At 41.5% G+C, this 26,880-nt stretch overlaps 1 protein-coding gene across 1 annotated transcript in view; it reads right to left on the bottom strand.

The window, feature by feature from the left end:
• The window catches only part of CTNND2 (catenin (cadherin-associated protein), delta 2), a 538,576-nt gene that overhangs the window by 281,263 nt on the left and 230,433 nt on the right, over positions 1–26,880 (bottom strand). The window contains exon 5 of the mRNA XM_010571474.1: positions 7,870–8,042. Coding sequence (XP_010569776.1) covers positions 7,870–8,042 — 173 coding nt within the window. The remainder of the gene's footprint in view (positions 1–7,869; positions 8,043–26,880) is intronic.

Here is a 26,880-nt window from a genome sequence, read left to right on the forward strand (position 1 = left end):
GGTGCTCGCCCTCCCGGGCAGGCGGCCTCCCCCCTTCTGAGGGGGGATCTCCGGCTCGAGGGATCGGCTGCGAATCCGGCAACGTTGAAATCCTCCGGGAAGCGCACCCCGCGGCGAGCGGGAGCTCAGCGCCCCGCTGGAAGACGCCCTCCCGTTTCGGATACTCTTTTTCTGTAGGTTGGTTTGTTTCTGGTTACGCAGGGGGTTTACTGGACACCTCAAAGCGCTCCGGATCCCGGGAGCAGACTGTGCGGTTCCAATCGGTCTGACCGGTGCTTCGCCCAAACACACACCGCTGGGCTACCGACCTCCTTCGCCAGAAAAGCCTTGAAAATGCGAGTAATGAATTTTGTGACTCCGTTCAGAGGGGTGTGGTGAATGCCGACAGCAGCGTTGTTTCACATTTAAAGAGCAATGTGGTTTCTTAGTAGCATCCTACAGGCAAAAAACAAGTAAGCAAAAGCACCATGGTCCTGGTATGAAACTTGATTCATTTTCACTGGGATACCCAACGAGGGATTTGGTCAGGAACTGAGGACAAGGTAGGACGACTAATCGGAGCAAAGAATAAACGAGGTTCAAAAGGCCAGAACCGTGTACTTCTCCCTATGTACGCCCACTGGAAATTTTTCCGTCCTTTTTTTTTTTTACTTTTGGAGCCCCGCCTCTCATCTTAAATGCTTTGCATCCGGGGGAAGAACATGTATTTTTCTAGAGATGGACAAGAAGCAAGGCTTTGGAGGAGCTGCTCCTGGTGCTTTGCTGCCCGTTGTTAGTGGCATGGAAGCTACCAGCACTCACGGCGTTCGGGCGTCTCGAAGGCAGCGCTGCCGGACCCAAACCTTGCTGGCTGCAGGAGGTTTTGCACCCCAAAGAGCGGCGGCCTTACAGAGAAATGTCACTTAAGCTGTTCCCTCCAGCTGTTCTGTATAGTAGGTCCCCGGCGGGCCAGGGGATCACAGACGTAAGTAAGTAGCTTGCTTGCTCTTGAGTTGGACTGTCCTGATTGCGGCCCCGAGTTACAAACACCACAGCATCAAGTACGAGCCTTGAAATTTTCATAAATGGCCAACGAGCTCAAGTTGCTGATTTGAAAGACTCCTAACAAAAACCAGGAAGGCAAACTGTGGGAACGTCAATGAACTTTTAAAAGCTACTTTGGTGCTGAGCTACTTACCATCTCTGCTTTAAGCGGGAAAGAAGGGCTAATCTGCAACTGACTGTCCAATAATGTATTTGACAGGAGTACAGTTTTCATTTTCCAGGTTTAACAAACTGTAACATGGTAACAACTTTTATAAAACATAAACAGGCTGGCAAGATTTAAGGCAACATGGGCAGAGCAAGTTTTGCACATGATGGAAGGTCGTTTGAACCAGCTACCTTATCAATTGATACTCGTTAATAGATTTTACTTTTTGGACTGTTAAGTGGCATAATAATGTATTTTGTAATATTCAACATTGTTCCAAAATACAGTGTTCTGCAATGTTACCAGTGTCGTCTGCAACACACTGCTAACACACTGGAAGCTTAGCCAATTTGTCATAGATCATAAGGATTTTAGGCAAGCACTGTCACCATGTATACAAAATTTCTTTTTCTAATCTACTTCTACGCTGCTTGATGTGTCAAGGATTTAAAGTAATTAATTTCAAGTAAACCAGTATTATCCCATATTCCTAATAAACCTCTATAAAGCTGCAGGCATTCTGCAAGCACTAATTCAAAACCCCCCAAAATCCCACTTCACGATTGTCTGCTATAGGGCAGAAGGTGTAGTGGCGGGACACAAGAATTAAATGCTTAATTAAAAATGCAGTGTGTAGCACTTCCTAAAAAGCTAAGCATTTGCTCTGTGTGAAGGAGAGAACTTTTGGATGAACAGATTGGAATGAAAACATTAGCATGCAGTATTTTCTAGGATGTGACTAATCTCAGACCCGTCTTAAATTTACTGTGAGGTTCTTATGTTTTTTCAAAGGGCCAAGTGTACAGTCACATTCTCCACTCGTGTTTTCAGAGGCAAAATGTGTTTTAGTTTCTCCCTGTGTTTCTCCATGTCTGTTGCTTAAGACAACCACACAGACCTGTCGTGGTTCATCCTGCAATGTGGCATTATATTTCATGAGGAAGAATGAAATGGTACAATGGTATTTTTCCCTTATTTTTCCATTTATCCATTATTGTTGTCAACCTGATAATGAAGCTGTGTTTAAAGTAATAAACCAAGAGCAAATTTGCTTCCCATTTGTTATATCCTCCTGCAGCAATCTATTTCATAGATGTGAACAAAAATCAAAAACTTTCTTACTACACCTCTATCAATAGCTATCCTAAGACTCAGAGGTTTAATTTTCCCAACGAAAAGGAGCCCGATTTGCTTATTTGGATTCAATATATGGATGCTGATATATACTTTTTAACAGCAGAAATGTGTGAAGGAACATGAGAACATTAATAGAGCTATGAAAATATTTTCTTTCCCATTTAATCTTACTAGAAAGATCATTCCCTACTGATATGGACAAAACAAGATCTGCAGAGCTCTGTACAGAAAATTACTGAGGGTGTCCCATTAGGTTATAGAAGACTAGAGAACAGTCTAACTGTTGTTTGCCTGCCATAATTCATGCATTTAATGTGCTACATTTCAGGACATCAGCTTTTTTTTTCTTCTTCTTTTTACAATTCCAGTTGAACACTTAAATCAGGACTTTAACTGGAAAAGATTAAATGAAAGACTGCAATACAAGATTTCTGCTTTATGAAGTGGAATTGAGAGGGGCAAATGACAGTGTTGAATTATTTATTCTGCCGAAATTTTTTTCACCGATAAGGAATTACAAAATCCTAGATGGCAAGACAGCTTAAGCAAAACTTTGGGGCCAGCTGCTGATTACTGAAACATCAGCATGTTGATTCTTGGAGATTGCTCCCAGAGGGAAAAATGGTGTGTAAGACCAGCAAAACCTGAATGGCAGAAGTCTTCGAGAACAAGATAACTGCTATGAATACGTTAGCAGGTGCAGCAGATCTGTTCAGTGTATCATCTAAAATCCCTTCAAACTGTTTTATTCTTGGGCATGTTAAAACACAAAACCAAAACCTGGTAGGTTTTGTGCATCTATGCTTCGTAATTCACAGGTGCTAAGGAACACAACTTCTGTCAGTGGAACCGCCTGAGTCTTAGAAACAGAACTCAGAACAGAGAAGGCTTCAGAGTCATTTCTTGGGAATGAGATAATGATACAGTTTCCAGAAAAATGCTGGAAATTTTGAATCATGGTACCAGTTACCCTTAAGAAATGCCAATTTGCGCTCAACGTCCTGTATACTTCTCTGACAGATAATAGAAGAAACTGAAAATTTATGTTACATTTGAGTAAGTCTGCATGCCCATCTTAGGTCTGGATGAACTTGTATTCACAAGCATTATTAGTTCAGCATTAAATGCCAGCACCAGTTTTTAGCTTGTTTTTCTCACTGGAACTTTCAGGGATCGCTTGGCCCTTAAAATCCCAAACAAGGTCATCTCTGATGAATATGAACATAGTCATATGCAGTACACTGTTGCCTGTGAGAAGACCCTTTCTCTTGGTTCCAGGGAGGATTTTCCAATTGGATGCTGAAGTTGTGTGGAGGACATCCGTCCAGGCTGCTTTGGCTTCTTGAATATTCGCAGGTGTTGCTAGCCCTAAGCAGCAAACTTGATCATCCTTTCTAGGGTTTTTCGAGAGACACAGGTGTTCTTCTAAGGGTCCAGCTTTATTTCACAAGCTCAGTGATGCTCTGTGCTCTTTCAGTGACTGCTAGACTTGCCAGTCTATTGAGGGCTATTTTTTTTCTGTCAGCCCAAAGAACCTTCCATATGGCTTCACTCAAGGTACCACTCTGCTCTGGTCCAATGCCTCTCTCAACACTCTTCTACAAAGGGCAGAAGAGGGTATGGAAAATGCTTAACATTCTCTAGTCTTCAGGATGCAGACATCAGTCCTTGGGCAGCACCTGTGGAAGGGTCTTTCTTCTGCAGGACGGCTTTGCTGTCATTTATAAGTTCCTGACCTAACTAGGATGATGCTACCTATGTTCAAATGCACTTATATGGTAATAGATGCCAGACTATACCTCTGGATCCCTCAAATGTGGCCTATTCCATCTGTTTCTTCTGTTTTTATCACAAAGGTCATGGCTACACTGTGTTTGCAAAATATACCCCAACATGGTTATGGAAACTTGTCAGCCTACCTGATCCTAGTTTCAAAGGGCTTATGTATAGATTAAGGTAGGTAATAACCATTGTAGTCTTCTACATCCACAAACAGAATTGTGTGAGACCCTTTCAGAGTGTCCAGAGATGGTCAACCTCTGGTTTTAAAGCAGCAATGAAAGCTGCAATCATTACCTACTAGTAGGTAGGATCAAACCAGTATTACGCAGATCAGTTCTTCTCTACCACAGCCTCTACTAGTGAATTGTTCTCTGTGAGTGTCATAATAAGAGCGATCCGTCTAAGATTTCATCCGCTTCCTTTGATGACAGAAAAATTCTCATGTTTGTATTTGGAATCCAGTTTGAAATACATCATCATCTGCCATGTCCTACCAGAAGTGAAGTCCTTAGTTTAGATTTTGTCTGGGTAGATGATCAAGTAGCCTGTCACCTTGTGGCACAGATGACTGATGGTGGGAAGAGCCATGAGTCTAACTGAAAGAGGCCAGTATACAGTTTTTGCTTGACAACTGAACGTGTTCTTGTACTCATCTACTAATATTCTAAAGAGGGCTTGTGAGGTGTGGTGGTCTGATGAATGACAAACTTATGACTTGTTTATAGGAAAAAGGAGACAAATTAGAAAATTAACTGTTAAATGATTTTTCAAGGTTTATTTTTTTTAATTACTTTTATTTTTCACCTACTTTTTGTATTTAAGGGTTTTCAAATTCTGTGCGAGCTTGTTCAGCCCAGAAGCTTCAGAAGCATTGGATGATATGCAGTAGGGATTTACCTCTGTTGCTGCCTCAGCCTCTGAAAAGACCGCAGCATCACCAGAAGCTATAAAAGTCCTCATCCAGAAACGTAAACTAGTTTCACTTCCTTTCCCTTCCCCTTGCAAATACAGGGCAGAGCATGTGGAAAACCACTATTTGTAGTACATGCTGTGCTTTGTATTTCTACGGTATCTACAACATAAGCTGACCATTCTCAAGATGACAGCAGACCCAATCAATCAGTTGTTCACAAATGACATTGTCCAAACAGAAGATTCACTTTTGACCAACTCATCTGCAAAATCTGCTACTTTTTGTAATAAAAGCCACAACTGACTCTTCACAAATAACCTTAATCGATTAATACAGGATATATCAGGGTCTGGACACCAAGTTTGAAAAGGTGTTTTCAGTGGGGAAACAGTAATTCCCTGCCAGAGGAGCAGTTGTTGCTAAGAAATCCTATTCCAGTAGCATTCAGAAGACAAAAAGTTTTGTGTTCTAAAGTACTCAAAGCAGTGGAAAAACTCTATGATCTATAATGAAGTCCTCCAAATTGACAAAAATGTTAGATTGCACTTTGCAGCACTATACAGGAAGTCCCAAGACTAATTAGTTTCTCTTTTTTACACAATTGCATTTTCAGAAATTGTTCTTGCTGTCACAGCTGGCCTTGGGACTATTTACATATTTTTTCCATGCATTTGGGCTATCATTCATGTTCAGAGATAGCTATATTCCTTGCACACAAATACCAAAGGAAATTATAACAATCTGAGCAGTTTTGACTCCTGAGGCTTATTTTAATTATAACAGGGATAGCAAAACAATTCTAAGAATTGACTTTTTTTCTCCTTAATTGTGGGATCAGCAATGGTCATATTCAGAACTTTTTAATTTTAACTTTTGACTCTTCCTCTTCTTGTTTACCTCTTTAAAAACTTCTTTTGTATGCTTTTTATGGTATTAGTTCATAGTTCATATGACAGTTTGTTAATATTTCCAAGATATATTTTAATTGACCTAAAGTTGTCAAGCATCCTTTGCAGGATGATGGTGTGAAAAATTATTATGTTCTGTGAGTTATTTTCCTGTAGGAACATGTACCATACAATCTGGAGGAACACAGGAAGAAAACTTATTTTCTGCCCTCTCATGCCAAGAAAAAAAAAAGGATAGGAAAGGTTGCCTTATATACTTACTAGTTACCTTTCTGAAAGTAACCAGTTCTTGGTGAAGTAGATGGTTCATGAGAGCTTTTCAGATCTAAGCAATGGCTGTTCAGTGTAACTTCAATGAAAGAAATCTAGATCATTAATTTTTTCCCCTCTCCATAATTCCATCCTTTTCTATCAATGAGTATGACAAAATTTATATTAAAGAGTATCACTACCTCTAACCCCTAGACAATTGCACACTTTGCTCCCTTCCTGCCTTTTTTTTTCTTTTTTTAGATTCTTTCTCCTTCCCCTCTCTCTTTTTTTTTTTTTGTTTCTGTTGCTCTATTGCTCTCATAACCTGTTCCTTTTCCATCATCTTATTTTTTCTAGCCTCCTTGAAGAATGCATCACGCCCTTTCAGGCTACCCCCCAGGGTACGATGCTTTTCACAAAGCACAAGTCCTGATGACATCTGCCCAGGCTACAACTGGATATTATAGCCTCCTTTTTTATTTCTAGCTGGAATCTTGCTCTCCTGCTGGCCCCAATCCCAAAGAACATCAGGGAGGTCCTCTTTGGTAAACACAGAAAAACCCTGAGGCCTTACCACTATGCAGGCTCATTTTAAACCCTTTATAGAAGAAAAAAAGTACCTACTCAATTTGAAATGAAATTTAACTGTGCTTTATTTCATTTTTCAGTCTTAGAGGACAGGGAACTTTTCTGAGCAAATTGAGAGAATAGAATATTGTATGTCTCTCGGTATCCCACAAGCTGTGCAATGACTATATAATACTCGAAATCTCTTTGCAATTTACGGCTTTGAAATTCAAATAGTGCTCACTTCTACACAATCCTGAGATACAAAGCGTCCCAGCATCACACTGAGATGGTCTGCTTTGGTGGGGTGATTAACATCTAAACAGAGAAAATAACCTGAGCTGACCAACGAAACCCAGTTGGACTTTGTTTACGTACATAAGCGTGAACGCTTCTAGAAATTTTTGTCTAAACTGAAGCTTAACTTCCCAGTGAGGGGCTTTGATGTTGCAGTGAAAAGCACAGAAGGTGAGAGGGTTACATGTCAGAGCCAGGAGGGATCGTTTAGACAGGAAGAGAGATTGATAAAGTTTTCATGAGTATCTGAAACAATCTTTCAAAATGTTTGAAACGTACAGGCGCTGTCTGGTTAAGTTGCTTGTCTTACAATAAGGGGGGAAAAAGAGGCGAAAAACCTGATTCTTACCCTTGGGATTAGGCCACGGCACCAGGCGATGCATGGTATCCCAAGCAGGTTTCACATCTGGTGTCAGCCTGGCTGTGTTTTTGTTTGCTGGCACTTACTGCTTTCAGTAATATCCTGACACCAACGCAGGGAGGTCCTAGACCTCAGTTAGGGCTCCTAATCAGCAGTCACAGAAATTTTTGAACTGAAGTGCCTAAACATGCTATCACCAAAATACATGTGCAAGCAAAGAAGTAAAACTGGCATGTAAATCTCCTTTTCAATCAGGATCATTTTATTACTATGCAAATCAACCCGCTTCAGACTTATGAAAATCAAAGCGGTAACTCCACCCCGCCGCAGATGCGCTGAACAAGACAGAAAGTAAACGCAGACATTCACGCGCCGGCGGGCACCGAACAGCTCTGTTTAAACTGGGAGCCAGCCCACACCATTTCAGGTGCGAGAGACCCTGCCTGCTGAGGACACGTACCTGGCTGTAGCTCTGGATGGCACCTCTGGCCTGACCGCCGCGGGACGGGAGCTGGGCAGCTGCTGTTTCGCCCAGGGCGAGGGTCTGGTTGCTGTGGTAGCTGGCCGAGTACTGGAAGGATCCTTCGGGTTTGGAATTGAGCTGGAGCGTGCTCTGGGAGAGGAGGCTGGGCCCTGTGGGGACAGGATTTGAGAGCAGTCAGAAAGTCTCAGTGAAGGAGCATACCTGCATTATCTGTTGAGCGAGCCTCAAAATTGTCAGATGTATGTGGCTTCGGCTTTTCAGTTTGGCTTTTCAGTAATAAAATTCACATACATCAAATTGTTTCTTTACCACTCAGTCATCATTATTATTGTGTTCCAGTTACAGACCACATTGCTTTCTTTGCAAAAAACCATATGGTTTTGACTGGTTGTGCTGGTTTTGGCTGGGATAGAGTTAATTTTCTTCATAGTATCTGGTGTGGGGCTGTGTTTTGGGTTTGTGCTGGGAACAGTACTGATAACAGAGGGATGTTTCCCTTACTGCTGGGCAGTGCTCGCCCAGAGCCAAGGGCTGTTCTGTTTCTCCCCCCACCCCACCAGCGAGGAGGCTGGGGGGGGCACAAGGAGTCGGGGGACACACAGCCGGGACAGCTGACCCCAAATGACCCCAGGGATATTCCAGACCATAGGACGTCATGCTCAGCAGATAAAGCTGGGGAAGGAGAAGGAAGGGGGGGACGTTGGGAGTGACGGCGTTTGTCTCCCAAGTCACCGTTCCTTAGTGTGCTGGAGCCCGGCTTTCCTGGAGGTGGCTGAACACCTGCCTGCCGGTGGGGAGTAGTGAACGAATTCCTGGTTTTCCTTTGCTTGCATGCCTGGCTTTTGCTTTACCTCTTAAACTGTCTTTATCTCAACCCACGAGTTTTCTCACTTTTACCTTTCTGATTCTCTCCCCCATCCCGCTGTGAGGGAGGTGAGTGAGCGGCTGTGTGGGGCTTGGTTGTCGGCTGGGGGTAAACCACGACACCGGCGAAGAAATTCTAACCCTAAACAATCCCAACCATACTATTTGATAAAGAAGTCTTGTTTTCAGCTCAGAATAGTTGATGAGTTTTCTTTTTTCCTAAGGATAAGCCTTGTTTATTTCACTTAATTATATCCAGTCGTTCTGCATGGGAAGTACTAACTTGTCCCTCCCTGGGCCCCCAGCACATTAGATCTATTGATTACTGCCACTCCGTCCTGTACACACGGTGACGTAATACTCTGGTGCCTGTAGGGATGGATGGCAGCCTTTAAAATATTAATAGCTCCTCTCATCATGTAGGAGTCACCCGGATCTCAGTGAATCTTTGATGACTGTTTTCTCAGCCTATCCTGCCTTCCCCATCACAGCACTGCGCGGCAGGAGAGCCAAGCGCAGGCAGCGAGCTTAAATTGGGGCTGCCAGACTGAAGGGCTTGTCGGGAGTGTGAACAGTAACGCCTTCCACAGCTACTTCGTTGTTCTGTGAAAGTAAAACATGTTCTAATATTCATTAGGTTCGCGTACAAGTGATTTAGCTGATGATGTGAGCGTGTATCAGAGAGGGAAAGGCTCTTCCCACACCGCGCTCTCGTGTGGTTTAGACATGACCTCCCACGACCGCTTTAAATGGTGAACTCATTCTGTCTCCCTACACGAAAAGCTACATTAAAGAATACCCACCTAATCCATCCCTATGCCTTCACTGATCTCAGCCTCTTCTGATTTTAAATAAACTAGCTTACTCTTCCATAGTGTCCAGGCCCAGCAAGTGAAATACAAGAGGAGAGGAAAGAAGAGGGTTATGCCTTGGCCATGGCATGAGTTACAGAGAAGTCCACCTTCAACCCAACAGCTATAATCTACAGCATACTCAGCGGCTCCACGGGGATGGGAGGTTCATCTTCTGGTCAGCACTTAGAAGCTCACGAGAGCATAGAAGGTGACACAAACCTTAAGGGATGCGAAATGATTATGTTGATTTTGCTCCTACAGAACAGTTCAGTTTTAAAAAGACTCACAATGGCAAAATTCCAATGAATTTTACCAGAAATAACTCCCAGTAGATTCCTGATACAAAGGCCAAATTTTATGACCTTTAAGTCTTTGCTACGAGGATGTACAGCTGCTGCGAAAAGATTTCCACTTAGAAAACATGCAAACAACCCCACTCCCAAATTAACACAGAGAGTATTTTTCCCCCAGCCTGTTTCTCAGAAATGGCAGAACCATTATAACTGGTATTTTCCAAAATCCAACCCGAACCGCTTGAATTATAAACAAGTCGTAGCAGGCTATGTGATGTGGAAGTGTTCGCATCTAAGTGTAGTCTGGGATTATGACACTATTTTACATATCAACACAATTTATACTGCAAAATCAATTGCATTCATCAGAATATTCCAGATACAGGACCAATTTAGAAAGTAAGTTCTGGTCCTTGTATTTTCCTTACAAGTAGAGAAGGAGGCAGGGCTCCATGCATGCTGTGAGGTTATTAAAAATGTATCACAGCCATAGGAGAGCTGAATTTAATCCTGCATGGGTGCTTATAAATCCAACATTTGGTAGCTTTCCATTCCCTGACTCTGCAAATAGGGTTTACTAAGCATTTTCCATTTAACTGGTTTTGTTGCAAATTTTGTTCTTTAATGAAAGAAATATTTTCATAGATTTTTTTAAAGAGCGTAAAGAAAATACAGGCTTAGTTTTAAAATATATCTGTAGACTTTATTTTAATCTTTTGGATTTTGAATTTTCACTGAGAATTTGCCTGTGATCAAGTGACATGATTAAGTTCAGAAAATTCACAAAAGCGTAACTTTCCCAGGAGGGGCAAAAGTTGCAGCAGGAAAGCAATTTTTGTGCATGAAACTGTTTGTACTCATTCTGAAAGCAATTATGCTGTGACATTTCTAAAGCTTAAATAATGATTAAACTATCACATGCTATGAACCCAATATGTTTAAATTTTCATTGCATCTGGCTTTCAAGTGTTCCTTTCATATTAACTATGGCTCCCTAGGGGATTTACGTAGCCAGCTAGAATCACATACATGGGTTCCCTGCATTTAGCTGAACACTTCCATGCACTTTAAGAAACTTATCCAAACCATAGAAGAAAATTCTTAGTAAAAAGTTTGGAGCACATGGTTTTTAAGTTCACTAACTACTGCATAGCAATTTTTATTTTGTACCTTAACAAGCAGTAATGAACAATTAAAACGTACATACATTTCAATAAAGTAATTACAAATTCATTTGAGAGAGAGAGAGATTTAAATTTTAAATAAACCCAAATTTCTCAAGCAAACGTAGAAAAGAGCTGCGGCTGCTCACTTATAAATAACTCAGTTTAAGCCAAGTGTACAAATGACAAGATACATTTGAGATCAATCAGCGTGATCTTGAAAAAGCATAAGTTCCTTTTTCAGGATTTAGGGACTACAAACAGTCCCATCTTGTCTGATAGGGAAAAGATGGATTGCTTTTCTCATTACCATTCCTGAGATTTCAATCTGAAGGCAAAACCAAACCTTCTGAAGAGCTCGCAGCTCACCCAGAAGAGATGTGGTTTGTCTGTGTACTTCTATACACTGATGGCTCTTGACAACAAACTGCTGTTTCTTCCTGGCAAAAATTTAAACTCTGTTGTGTTGATGTAAGAAAGTGTCCATGCAACTATTTTTCCTTTGTTTTTAGAAGAGTTAAGGCAGCTGGAAATTCTTTATTTTCCGTTAGGGACTGGAAATCACTAGTTAACTACTAGAACAATTCAGTCGTCTTTGTTCCCTTAATGCTACATAATTAACTACCAATCTTCAATTTAAAATAAGCTTGAAAACAAACACTTCCAGCTTCATAAGGTTTAGTTTAGCAGATACCAAGGAATTGTAGTATTGCTTTAAAAATTTGTACTACATTTTGTTTCTATTTGGGGCAAGGGGAAGACATAACTACCTGTTTTCGCCTATGTTTTTTCACCACCACATAAAAAAAAAATCTATTTGCCTTGTGAAAGAATATTAGTGTTGGATTATTCATAGTGGATAGTATCAAATTTTCACTGATTCAGTCAGGGCCACTTTCCTCCTGTATTAAAATAGTACAGATATGAGTACAAATTCAGGAAACTAAGTCGGAGCCATCATACTGCAAGAGACACCACTGTGGACTAACTTCAAAAGATGGAGCAGGGTACAGTAATTAACTCTTTAATTTCTCTCCAGTTTGGTGGACACATACTGCAGACAATACCTTCCTCTTCCTCTTAACCTCGAGCAGAGCAGCGTGCAAGGCTCCCCATCTTCCTCACCGTGGCTGCGGTAACCCGGCTCCGTAAGGAGCTCGGAGGAGAGGGAAAGGGAGTGCATCTTGCTCGGGACGCAGACGAAGTGCACTTAAGCTGGGGAAAGCTGCTGGAGCACAGAGAAGAGCAGGCAGGGAGAGAACAGCAGAGGATGAGGGACATGCCTACATCAGGGAAACCTCAGGGGTGATGGGAAGCAGAGGACCCTTCTAGGAACCAGAGAAGGGAAAGAGGAGCTTCCTTCGCGGTCTGGACACCCAGGTGCTGGCAGGCACGGCAGAGTTAGGGGAAAGGAGTCACCGTTCAGACAGCGAGGGCAGGAGGCGAGCTTCTTGTGAAGCCCTTTTAATTAGTTTATACTACCCAGCCCTCTTACTGGCAGTTATGTTGGCTATTACACGGCTATTATTTCCCTCTTTCAAAAGCCCAATAATATACCAGATTTGGAGCACCTGAGAGTACCTGGCGCACTGACTTCAAGCAAAACAGGGAAGCGGAGCAGATGCAGCCCCGGACCCAGGACTCGGCCGCAGCACTAAAGGGAGCAGCACTGAAGCCCGCGCCTGCTGCCTTGCCACCACACCGCATCCCACAAAACAACCACAGGCCGGCATTACGCTGAACGGGCCGCGCTGCATATGGCCGTCAAGGTCAAGTGGTGAGTTACGGGCTCCATCACGAGCCATCGGAGAAGGAGAGCTTCCGCAGCGTCTCCCTGCTCATCTCAAGGGGGGTCAGGGAAGGGGGAGGCGAAGGCTGCGGAACGAGCCCCACCACGCGCAGGGACAGGATTTCTTCACGGCCCGCTGTTTTTCTGTCCGAATAGCGATACAACGTGCAATGCCGCAGTAAGGTGCAGTGTAGCTATTTAAAAACCAAACCAAGGAAGGGAGTGGTCTTCAACGATGAGATTATTATTAATTCGAGGACATCACAGTAACAGTTGATTACGGGAAACCAAAGGGACACAAAGAATCCAGGTTACTACTAACAGCCATGGTTGGGTCAAAAATGGGATAAAAATTGAAATTATGAAAACATTTGTCCTTTTATTTTAAAGAGCAATATTCTCTTTGGAAATAAAATCTTTTGCCTGTTGTTTCTGCTCTCTTCAGACCACCTCCTCTTCCTTCTTCCATCATTCAGTGTAAACCCCAAACCAACCAAGCAAAAAAAAAAAAGATCACAACCTAAAACTTTCCTTTTGAATAATTTTTTAAAATAAATTATTCTTGAACAGCAAGTGTTTGCATGCAGAAATACTTTATATGGCTGATTCAGAACAGCAGAATACTAGGATGCTTCTCAGTACCTGCATGTACTACTGTTCTAGCTCTACCAGTGCTTGCTTAGGCAATGAAAAATCAGTTACAAGTATAGAACAAATACAAATAAGCTTCTAATTATTCTACTTCTTGCAAGCATTGACAAGATATTACAGACCAGTAAGTAAAAAAAAAAAAAAAAAAAAAAAGAAAAGAAAAATGGTAATACAACAATAAGACTCCACCACTATAATTATTTTACCTTATTTCGCTATTGAGGCCATCCCTTAGATATCCCTTTTTTCAAACCACACTTCGCAGCATACTTAAAACAAGATAAAAGAACCTTTCCATTGTGTGAAAAAAGTGTATTTTGCCTTTAAATAATATCCTGTTCCTCCGCATAAAAATTTATATTCACTTGTGCAACTGACTTTATACCTACATTTCATCAGAACAATCCAACGTATACATTGCAGAAAGGTCCAAATGGACCAAAAGGTCCATTTTTATATGCTCAGAAACTGCCAAGTGCTAAGGCTACTATATTCAAATCCATTGGAATATGCTTGCTTATTTCAGTAGGAGTCAAATCAGCTTTTAAGATATTCCAAGTGTATTGAAGTGGTGCATGCTAACAGAGAAAATGTACCAACTGAACGTACAGTATAAACTCAATTTTTAACAAACACAATACCGGTAAAAGAGTAGCTATATTATTAGAAAAGTTTGGCAGACCAACTACATCAGCAGCACTGCTCCAAAATTTGAAAGCACGTTTCTTTCTGCTCGTCCTCCTGCGACAAGAGAGGATTCAACGCTCCCTGGCATTGCCAGACTCCAAGAGTACAGCACGTAGCTTTCCTCACTCGCTTGGAAGCAAACCCCAAGAGAAAGAAGCTGGGTGCTCAGCTGCCCACCGCGATCCACAGCCCCGGGCGGCGTGATGCCCAAATTAAGCAGAGAAAGGATTACATTGAAAAATGAAAAAAAAAAAAAAAGCAAGAAACAAAACCCAAAGTGCATCGGCGGCACAGTACTGCATTTTGATTCAACAAATAGTCGTTAATGCCGACTGGAGCTTCAGTGAGAGATTACAAAAAATAGGCATCAGCACTGACAGTCGTAGAAAAGCCAGGGAACTTGGCCGGGAATCAGAGCCGGCGAGTCACCACACGTTTTCTTCCCTTCCCCCAGAGGGTAGGTAGGGCCTTGTCTGGTGAGCACGCAAGGAGCAGAGCTCACCCGAATCGTATCCCATAGCAGTCATAAGCAGAAAAGTATCTCACGTAAGAAACTCAGCAGGAACTTGGGCTCTAAGGAGCTTACCAGTGTCGGAAGTTAAGCCATTTTCTAAGTGCTGAGAGACTGGTCCAGTACCCTTACACCAGTTAGAGATGGGGGGGGCAAAGAAGAACATCCTATTAAATTTCACTATTTGTAATATTACTAGATTATGAGTGAGGATTTAAAAACAAACACCCGATGTAAAGTCTGATAAGATTTAAGTACAATCAGTATTTGAGATATGTATTTTTACCTACAGGACAGCAAGTTAAGGTAGTAGGAATCTGTGGATTAACTCCGTTATGAACTCGGAGAACTTTGTATTTTTTCTGTCTTATACTGCACTGCCATTGCTGGGTCACAGAGCTAAATAGCCAGATGAATGTGAGATTCTTGTAAAGGAGGAACTCGCAAAAAGAAACCAAAGGAATTGTTCCCTGTGGGGATATCAATGGCAGGCTATCCCTAGTGTCTGCCAGTCAAACAGCTGAAAAGTTACTCCCGTTTCCTAAGCCTTAGACTGCAGTATCTCACAGAATGCCTCACAAATCGTAGCTTCGCAGTATGTAGAAATTAAACATACTTAGCAATAGTATGGTCAATCTTCAAAACAACAACAAAAAAGGTTGAATTATGAAACAGGACTAATATATCACATTACAGAGCAGAATTTATCACGGAACAAGTATTCAATAATACATTATCTGCTAGTGGTACAATTATAAAATAATTACCATATAATGACAAGTTACATACAGTACTATATTATTACAAGATAAGGGCATGATTAATTCAGTATTCTGAATCTATGCAATAATTATTTCTGAATTGGCTAAAATAATTACACTACAAACTACAGAAACATATACCTAGTCAGCTTCCATGAGATAATTGCATGCTTGTTACTTGGTTTGTCATGTTAACTTCCCAACACAAATATCATGCAAGTGAAAGGAGAAGGATTTTTTTGTCTCCTTAAGATTTGAAGTCAGTTGGCTTACTGGGGCACATTTCCTTCTCCAAGTAAGTAGTAAAGTGGAACACTACTATTGTGTTCCACATTTCCATTTGGTCAGTCATCTATTGCGATGCCAGTTCTAATTGACAAAGGAGATAGACCAAAACATGCTCGAACGAATATTTAATTAGCTCCCGTACCAATTATAAACAACACTTCACTCACCTTCGATCAACTGACAGAAGTAGTAATGATAAATTATAGAGTAAGTGTAAATAAAGTGGGTTTAATTAGTGTAATTAATCACTTCACACATTCTTCAACCTGCTTTGCTCATTTGGGTAGCAGTTGAAAGAAAGCACGAGCAAAACTCCTTTAATGTCCTTTAAACATTCATTTACAGAGTTAATAGGTTGAGGTGCCTCACATCCCAGCGAGAGGAACCATCTCCTAACTGTTAGTATATTCCTAATTAAGGATTTCAGATACCAAGAAGTCATCACTTACTGTTTCTTCTGCCTCTCAGTTCACTTCATTTGAGCGTGAAATATTGATTCCTATCCTACAACCTACTTTATTATTAGTTCATTTAAGTGTGTGTACTCACGGTAAGTAGTTGCTAACCGCTCCTAAAGCTGGGTTGTATTTGTTGCCCAGTTTTGCAAAGGAATGGATGACTAAAAAAGATGTAATAAAATAAAAGATCATGTCAGGTGTCTGTAAAGTGGTCACTCAGTTTCTGAGTGTTCAGCTGTATTTGGGATGCTGGGGGAATCCTGGAACTAGACTGAAAGAACAATAAAACCAGGGATAGCTCCTGATGGTAACCTGCCAGCATCCTTCCACAGTATTTGACAGTAAAGAAGAGGGGTTGGTGGTTAAAGACAAGTTGGACGGACCCGTTCCTAGTGACGCTAAATTCTTTGCCATCTCACTGGTATATCCTGTTTTCCAATTCCTGCTCCCAGAATTAAGCTGCATATCTGGCTGGGACTCAGAGTAAACTTTCCCTCCAAATTGGAAGGGTAAAGAACGTACGTTTGTTTGTTTTAAACCCCTCCATTGCAGTCTGGCCTATTTTTGAGGTCATCTGAAACATGCTTTGAAGACACTCTCTCTTGCTGAGATGATTTAGGATGGTTTTAGAAAGTGGAGGAATTGAGTGAGGGGAAGGGAAGCCCTACAAGTGCCCAGGGGGTGGCAAGGAGCAGCCACCTTGCTGCTGAAGTACAGATCTCTCTCCCCTCTTCCCCATTTTCTAGTCTCCGGGGAAGCTGCAAAAAGTGCAGGTGGAAGCAGTGGAGGCAGGGGGCAATTGTGGGGGAAAATCCTGGGAACTAGATGAGAGACCTTTGTGGCTATCATAAAAAGAAAACCCTTTCTTAATTACAGGCAGAAAAAAAGGAGGTTAAACTAAAGCAAAACTTAAGGTCTGCAGATGAAAACAAATCCTGTCAGCGACGACTGGTCAAACAGATTCTGTAGGAAAAGGACTTCCAAGCCAACTGTAAGTCAGATCTCAAACAGAAGATAACAAATAGCTATAATATAACAATAGTAATAAGCATTGCCCCCATTCTCCCTCCAAGTCGAGAATAGTACTAGGAAAATATTTCAAGATCTACCTTCTAGGAGATATTAAATATTAAAGATATCAGTACCTTTATATTACAAGAAAAAATGCCAAGGCTGCAATATAACAAAGGTATTCCATACCCTAAAAATGAAGAGAGTTGGAAAAAAAAAAAGGGGGGGGGCGGACGGACAAATGCATACTTAAAATGAAGAAATAAATGATAATACTTCATATGCTAAATCACAAGCAGCTCCCTTGTTAAGAAACAAACACATCTCTTTAGATGAGAGGCAGCAATTCTTAAATGAGTACACTGAAAACAAACTTGTTTTACAAAAACCACAAGTAATTTGTATGCAATACCATGCTCTACCAGCATTAAGAGGGCTATGTTCTACCTACAAATACAGAAAAGGGCTTTAGTGTTGCTATAGAACCTATTCTTAGGTACTGGAAAATAGGATTTGGTGGAATGCATTCAGAAATGTAGAATAAGTTCATTTCTATCCAAGAATTCTATATATGATACATATCTGGAGAAGTGATGCAAAAACTAGGCTGATATCATTATGTAAGGGAACAATACAAGGATATCCCTTCTAACTCTTTCTGACCTAATTACTATTGGAATGAAGGATGAACCCTTTATTTCAAGAGTAAGTGAACTGGGAATAGAAAATAGTTTCATTAGATGCTGATTATCTTCTGCTTTTTACACAAGATACAGATTCTGCCATTATTGTAAGAGGAAAACAGAGGTGTTGGCTAGGATTTGAAATAACATCACTACTCCAAGGGATAGCAAAGCACCACAAATGTCCACAAGAAGTAGTAGAAAAACATAAGACCTGAAGTGCACAGAAAAAAAAATAAAAGCCTTCTGGAGGTTAGGAAACATGTTGCAAATATGAAATACTAGCAGACTCATGGAACAAGGTAACACAGCAAAGCCTAAGCAATCCTGACGTTACAGGGTACTTCAGTGTTATTTACTCAGATAGTGTATGTTTTGTTTTCTATACGGTACCACACATCGCATTACTCCAGATGTTTGTATGAAATATAATACAGCCAGATCTTCTTTCATATGCAATATTTGGTAATGTTTGACAGCAGGAAAAAATCTGGAGTTCTGTTACTAATGAGATAAATTACTGAAGATGCTAGAGAACAAGCCCTAAAGACACTCCCTGAGCAAGAATAGATTTATACATATTTAAGCTCAGAATACAGAAGTTGCGCTTGTCTTTGTTTTTTTTAAATAGAAAAAGCTGATTAAAACCAAGGATAACCTACTACTGCAAATTTTAAATGACCCCAGGATTAAATAACTTCTTTTGTAGAAGATTAATCATATTTTATGAAATCGCTTGCTAAACTCAGCAGAGATACCGAAATCAGATAGTCTCTGAAAGAGATAATTTATCATTGGCCATTAGGATGATGCGCTTTACAGGAGCAATAGATAGAAACAATGCAGGAACAAGATGGGCAGCAAGGATAATAACTAAATTACATTTCTGCACTACGGAGGACACAAAGAGGAAAAATAATATCCTCCAGCCTTCCACCTAGGGATATCTAAGGATGATCTGGAGCTCTTTTGGCAGTAAAATTTCTGCTGGCACTTGTTACACCTCCGTGAGAAGCCTCTGCCAACAAAACCCTGTCAGTGGCCTAAGGTAGACGCGATGTGAATTGCATGAAGAATATAAATCACTTCTTTCCACAAATGGCGTGATTTGCTGATGGTGATGATGTTACTTCTGTGAAACTCTGCAGGTGGTATGCAATACTAGGAGTGCCAGAAGTCACGCAATACTTCACAGTAACAGAAGTTTGCTATCTATTAAAAGATCAGACTGTGGAACCACAGAACTGTACCTGAACGGGGCTTCTGGATGGGATTAGATACATTTCTGAATGTGACCGCAGGAAGAAACTTGCATGCAGGAGGAGGCATTGCATGCAGGGACACAGACAGCAAGCTCCAACTCAGAAGGAAATGTCATGTCTCCATTTGGGAAACGCTGAATTTTGGCATAAATAATTCTTATTTTTAAATTTCTGTTTTCATTATCAGTCTCCCATTTTGCAAAGAATAACTACATTTAAAATGGAATGTGTGCTTTGTTTACAGAAAAAAAAGCCAAATAAATTAAGAACATATTTTGCATTATTAAATCCTAATCTTTTGGAAGTATTTTATACCTTTGAAGACCAGCTGTGAATGTCAAGTGTTCCTAGTCACCCTCTGTGCCTAGCACAGCCTTAAGCTGTTATTGATAGTATTAAACTAATGTGTTCCCTTTTTATTTCTAGCAAACAAAATCAGATGGTTATAGACATCACACAAACAGGACTCACATGGAAGCTGAATGTATTATCAGAAATTAGAAAAATTAGACAAATCTCTTCGGACAGACCTAAATTAGACTGTTGAAAAACAGCAATAATAGTTAAAAAAAGTGCCTACCAGCTTCTCACTATAAAGCATATAAAACTACTCAGAGATATATGGATCTAATACAAAAGGTATCAGTAGATCTATTACGCTACTTTGTTGTTCTATGAACTTAACTACTAGCACAAAACAGGTTTCCTCTTCTCGTGCAAAGTAGAACTTCATTTTTTGCTGACCTTTGACAGGCTTAAGTCTTGAATCTTTTCTGTCCACAAAGGAAAATGGCTATTTGGTCTCTGAGGCGAGCCAGTTCAGAATGTGTTTAGCGCTGCCTCAGAAGTCAATTAAAAAGTGAGTCAAAAAGGTCAAAATTTTATGACAAATCTTCATCTGCCAAAACCTCCTCTGCCATAAACCAGAAAGTACACCCTTTTGCTTCTGCTTTCTCTTTCTGTGTCCACAAACGTGCACTACTCTCTGCTCTCGTGCTGTACTCAGAAAATACACTTCTCTATTTAATAAATAAAGGCCAGAATGGAAAAAACAGAGAAAACTCCCTACTCTGTGTTACAGAAGTCACAAAAATCCTGCTTTATTGAGAGCTATGTAAACTGCATGTAGCACAAGAGAAATCAAACCCCAACCCGTACCTGCCAAAATTTTGTTCCATATACCTCGTTTTACACAGGCTAACAAGCCAATCCCCTCTTTTCCAAGGCTGCATCTACACACCGCTTATGCCCACGAGCTGGCACCGGCAGATCCCAGAAGGACGCAGCTCTTGGCACTCCTGACTGCGCCACTACGGCAGGGGTAGGGTGAGCGGTTCATCAGTCTGTCGTGAGGGTCTGGGTGCATTTGTTTCCTGGCCCCTACTACAGGCACAATATTTACTCATGTTCTTTTGTGTTGTAGGTTTGGATGCCAAAAGTCTTTCTTTGTTCTGCTCCTACAGATGCTACCATAAGTCACTGTCATTTTCTAATGAGTTTCAGTAACTGCTTCCTGCGGTGGATGAGGGAACACCTGGTTGCCGGTGCAGGATTTGTGTTTGCCACAGGCTAAGCATTACAAGCTGATTGCTACCTCCTCTCCATCTTTGATGTTGCTACTAATTGTTCCTGCTTTCCTGGTCTCGACTCTCACCTTTCCATTTCCACCCTCCATGTATGTTTTACCTGCTGTTACCGCTCCTGTGTTAATCTGACATTCACATTTTGTACTACAGTGATAAAGCTAGATTGTGAGGGGCTGTTTTCTTTAGGCAAGGATTTTAAGTCAGTTGCGCAGCATGAAATGACACCGGGTTTCAACGTCGGATTCATCTCAGGACAAGCAAGCTCAGAGATATGAAGTAATATTGTGATATCAGTATGGAATTTATATATAAAAGCACATTTCATCATGTAGACATAACCAGAAAGAAGGAAACTCCAGGAAACATGCTGCAGGTGAAAGGACATTGAAACAAAAAAATAAGCCTATAGGCTGCTGTAGGGAAATGGAGGGAAATCAGAAATGACTTACTTGCAACGCTGTCATAGTGTTACCTCTGGACTCGCAACGTGACACACCAATAAGCAATGTGGATTCGCCTGAAGGAATGTAAGCGTGTAAAAAGCGAGGCTAGCAAGGCCACGCTTACACAGAAAATTACGCTTGGGTTTGGGAGGTTTTTTGCTTCTGAGGATGATTCATCATCTGTTTTGGGGACAAGACACTGAGGCTTTATTTCATGATGTGTGAGGACAGAAAAGATAAAGGAACCGGAAAAAGAAAAGACGGAATTGAAACAAGAAGGGAAGCAACAGACATAAGGACATGGTAAGACAGTAGTGGGTGGTTTAGGGAAAGATGGGACAGCAAGAAAAGGCGAGAGAGCGCAGGAGAGGAGAGGCCTAGGGAGAGAGACTAAGATGGCGTGAGCGTCCCTGGCTGGAGGTTCCTTCCTGAGGAGAGGACATTGCAGGAGGCAGCCTGGAGCAGTTTAGGTCCAGCCGTAGGGGCACGTACGGGACCGTCACATTTTGGGCAGTACTTCTGCCAGCGGCTTCTAGCGCTTTCTCCCTGAGAAGCCTATCAGCCCCCCCAGACACCCTACCAATCTACAGGAGGGCCGCAGAAGAATCGAGGCGACCGAAGCTCTGCACAGGAGGGTGCCCACAGCTGCCACCCCTAAGGAACGAGGGAAAGCAGAAGCTGCTTCCCCGAAGGCTGATGGTTCCTTCAGCCTTCTCCGGGCCTCCTGCTTGCGAACAACCACGCATGAACTTGAAGGCAGGCAGCAAAGCAAAGCAGAACGAGATCAGCTGGACCTGAGCCACAGACCCGAACGCTCCATGTCAGAAGCCCACGGTGGACCATGGCTGGTGAAGCAGATACCAAAGCCTGCCAGGAATCCCGTGGTGAGAGCCCATCCTGGGGCTCCGCACCTAAGGTTGACTCTTTGCAGTGGTCTCCTCCTGCCTGCATAAGGGAAGAGACCGAAAAGGAAAACTTCACTCCCGCTCTTAAAGCGAGAAGACCAACATGAATTTAACAGGATGCGATATGTCAGCAACAAAGACGTGGCTGTTTTACCTGGCACTTACCATCCTGATACCCATGGTAAGAGCAGAGGTGATGGAGTTCTGAATGACAGCGTTTAGCTACATCTTTTCATCTGATGCTATTCTCAATACCTTTGAACTCTGCCTCTGACAGAGGATGAAAACAATAAAGTCCAAGCGCAGGATGCTCAGAATTGATGGAGCATTTCCTGAGGCAGAGCTGGCTGTAAACACTGATGCTGAGATGTAAGAGCTGGCTCTCGGGTCAAATCAACTCTTAATGTCTTAGCGGGGTTAGCGATGAATATACAGAAACTTTACGTATGTCAGCTATTTTGTAAAGATATTAATCTCCTGCTGAGGACCACTCCTGGAAGCAGGTCTCGGTGTTTGCTACCAGCCAGTGGCTATTACAATGTTAAATGACATGATAATTATTTCATGCTCACACTTAGGGTGACTAGGGCCAGAAAGGGGAGGTGGATGAAGGAAACATCTTATCCCCATTTCTCAGACATCGAAGTATTTAACAAGTACTACAAAAGACTGAACTCGACCCACGGTTGAGACAATTTCTGTACAACTTTCTCTGTCAGAATATACAATGAATAATGGTGAAACCAGCCTTTAACAAAGGGTGTTCACTTTTCAGAAGATTTATCCCATTACAAATTGGGCAAAGATGACTTTGAAACCCCAAAGTTTTGAAGCCAAGATACTGAAAAGGCTTGTATTAGAAGAGATGGATGGAACAGAGAGAGGCATCCAAAATGTCCAACCATAAATACTTACCCTGAATATATTACAATACTGACAGAAGTTTCATCAATAAATCAAAATTTCCTCAGACCTCATAGTCCGAGAGATTTATCTGGAGCTAAGATCTGCTCAGTCAGACAACTGCCAGGTTTGCATTAATGCAGCAGAAAGAAAGGTGCTGTGACCCGTGTTATGCACTTCTGTCACTCCTACTCCAAAGACTCCAGTCCTAAAATGAGAGGGGCACGCACATTTCCTAGGTGTTCTTCAGTTCTGAAACATACTCAAAGAGCACATGATTTTATTCGTGTGTATTGCCAGTACTCCAGACAATACTCCAACAAGTCGTGTTTACCAGGAGATCCCATGAGAATACCTCCTTTGTGTGCCCAAAGAATGACTCAGCTGGATCGCCCGGGCTCTCAGAGCGGATAATGAAATGGAAATAACTTCATCTATCAACAAATTGTGAGGTCCACTGGTGCCAAATTTCATCTCATTGAGCATGTCAGCCATCTGACAGGTGGCAATTTCACAAAGCAAGGGCTATGGGATGGGAAACACATAAACACACATCCTTTTACACATTCATTGTGTAAATAGTGCCTTTTTGTTTCAATCCATTTTCAATATCTGAATAAAGCAGCTGATAAAGGATGAAAATCGGAAAGGTTGAACAAGGAGTGCTCTTTCAAATGGGGACATCTGCTTTCACACTGAGTAAGGAGGATCTCTTATTGTAAAAAATTGCTGAAACAAAACTGAAATAAGAGAATAAAATAAGAGCTTAGCTCATTTTTTAAGCCTCAGAATTAGACAGGTTATTTAAGTGAAAACCACATCTGTCTAATAAAACAGCTATATATAATTTCATGTGATAAAAATAATATGTTCTTGTAACATAAGTCATTCTTTGGATGAAAAAAAATCAACATCTAAATGGTACTACTGCCCATTTGTGCTGCATTTTGGGCAAACAGTTTCAAGTGACTAAGAGAGTTAATATGTTGTGGGACTGAGTCCTTAGTGGTGAGCCATGCTTTTTTCTTCCCCAGAAGGACTGAGACATCCTTAGCTGCCTGCATTTCTGTCAACATGTAGCCTCAGTTAAGTGCACTCTGAAATGGTGTTAGCCAAGAAGACAGTGTTACTTAATCTACATTGCATTTATTCCCTTATCAGTATGCTGAATTCTGTAATTAATCTGGAGAACCAGGACAATAGGGTCACAGATATAAATAAAAATACATTTGGAAATTTAGGGGGAAAAAATTGTCTGGACTACTGGCAATGTCAGGCGGGAAAAACTTCAATTCCAATATAAACCACTTATTTTTAAATTGAAATTTAAAATGTAGCATTTTAAAAATATCAGACAATTGGAAGACTGATTCAAGAGGTTTTCTGATCTATGTCAACAAGAACTCTGTGACTGCAGTCTGCAGTATCAATTTAGAGAGCAAAGAAGGATGGTTGCCACATGAAGTGATTAAGCAAGTGAAAAATAGTGAAACGATTCCGTTTCAGTTAGAAACTTAAACACCAAAAGCTCCATAAATCTGCCCCATAATCCTTTTAAGACCGGTCTTATGCTCATTTTGTGGAGACTGAAGCAAAGGAAATAGCATGAAAGATTTAAGTATAGATACCTTAAATTAAAATTAGAGACTTCTGGATTAGGAGACATTTGAGCCTGTGGTTTAAGTTAGGAAGACAGTGCCAATGGATTTGCTCAGTAATCTCAGCAGTCCGTCTAACCCTCATTTTGCTAATGCCATGACAGAGGGAGTAACCGTTGCCTCTCTCCACTGCTGTAGCCTGTAAGGATTCAGTGTCATCTGTAAGGATTCAATGGGCTTCAGCTAATTATCTCAGAAATAGTTTTGATGCTGGTATCACGGCAGTCCTCTGCTGTGCCTTGCTAATGACCCACAGGGATAGGGGTACAGGGGAACTAGTAGTAGGGGAAAAAATACAGGACCAATATATTCCTCTCGTTCCACATTCATCTCACTTGTACACTAGCCATCTGTAAAATGCAAATTTACAAACATTGGCAGGAAAAGGCAGTTTGGTCCTTAACGATTGCTCAGAGGCCTCCAGTTTCTCTGTGTGGAGAAGGATGGACGTCTGTCTGGGGGCCTCAGGCAGTTCATCAGGACCTTTCCCACTTATCTGCAGGCCAGACTGTGACCTTATCGAGCCTTAATGACAAATCTCCTCAGCAATAACCCTTCTTCACTCAGAGAGTTGTGTATCTGTGTTTACTCTCCTTCCTTCCATGAAGCTTTTCAATTGTTCTTACAGGTAATGGGGAAAAAATAGAAGAAAACAAAACAAACAAACAAAAAAGGAGGTGTACTGACTAGGTAGTAAAAGGAATGAATCTGAAGTAGTTGTGTGATTTTGAGACAGTGGTGATGGGAAGGGGAGGAAAAAGCTCTCTAATGTGAAATATTAATTTTTGGTCTCCAAAATACGTACTCAGCCCTTGCAAAATGTTTTTTTCCCCCATGTCTTTCCCCACTAAATTAACCAATTCTGCCATGAAAATACCTTTCCTGAGCTACAGGCACTATTAAGTACTACTGTGTCTTATGTCTGTCTGAAACTTCCCTAGTATTATCTCTGTCCTGAACTAAATTTCGCTCCCCTGAACGTTTCCTTCCCCAGCAATTTCAGGACCTACACTTACTGTGCATGCCTGTCTCTCTCCCGTGGCTCATCTCCGGTGTCTTATACTGTGATTAGCTTGGCTCTCACATATTTGGTCTTTCCCCTGATCCTATTTAAAGTGACAGTTATTTATCTTCATTTGTGCAAAAGCAGTATTTTTGAGTTCCCATTAGAAAAAGATAATGGCAGAGGGAAGAAATAAGTTTCAGGGAGGAGCCGCCAGCTCTGCAGTCAGCGTCAGGCTGCCACGTACAGTGATGTACAGCGGGGAGGAGGATGGATTGGATCGAGTGCCCTCACAGCGACACGGAGGGACCAGGCTGGTCCCTAGGACACACCATAGCTAATGGCTACAGCCACTAGCAGCAGCCTGTACCTGCCCACCCTCAGGGACCAAGGGTACGCGTGGACCGCCGTCGTTTTGCTGGTGACATCCCCACAAACACTTAGGACAAGCTCAAGTCCCCTCTAAGTCCACAAAACTATGCCAGGTCATGTTTGATGTAAACTGGAGTGATGCAGTTTGTGACAGATCTATAGGACCGTAAAGATAAAGACAAATCACGGCAGCACAGGGAACTGGACCACAGAGATGCAGGTTCAGGTGTTAACTCAGCTGCAGCTTCTTGTGTAATTCTGGAAGTTTCCTTACTTTTTGTTTGTTTGCTTGTAACTGGATACACACATGGTTTTGGGAAGCCAATTTATACTGAGTTGAGACAGAAGAAAGAGATGGGCAACAGTGCAGGAGTTCCCCTCAGATGCATATGACCTTGTCCCAGGGTCAGCACAACCACAGAAAACTTGTATGAGAGCACGCAGCAGTTATGAGTCTGCCTGTCCTTGTCTGATAATAATTACTTTAAAAACAGTGATCGCTCTGCTTGCATTTTGCCAAATTAATAAAAGCTTTATATATTTATATTTTTTTATTTGCTCATTCACACTCAGTAAAGATAATTAGCGAGCATCCCTATTAGCGATACAGAACCCCTCCTGTATAAGCCCCTTTCATGTGACTTGTCCCATTAGCCTTTTTTCATGGCTTTTATTTGCTCCTAAAGGAATAGCACATGTGAAGTGATGTTTGGGATTTAGAGTATTATAAAAGCCGCCTGCTAAGCCATGACTTTTGAAAACTAATTCTGAGAAAATCAGAGTGCATGAAACCAAATCGTAAGGATTCTGACTACAGACACACTAGTCCTCTACAAAGGCAG

The sequence above is a fragment of the Haliaeetus leucocephalus genome, unplaced genomic scaffold (assembly GCF_000737465.1).
Source record: "Haliaeetus leucocephalus isolate CR32 unplaced genomic scaffold, Haliaeetus_leucocephalus-4.0 Scaffold328, whole genome shotgun sequence".
Classification (NCBI taxonomy): Eukaryota; Metazoa; Chordata; class Aves; order Accipitriformes; family Accipitridae; genus Haliaeetus; species Haliaeetus leucocephalus.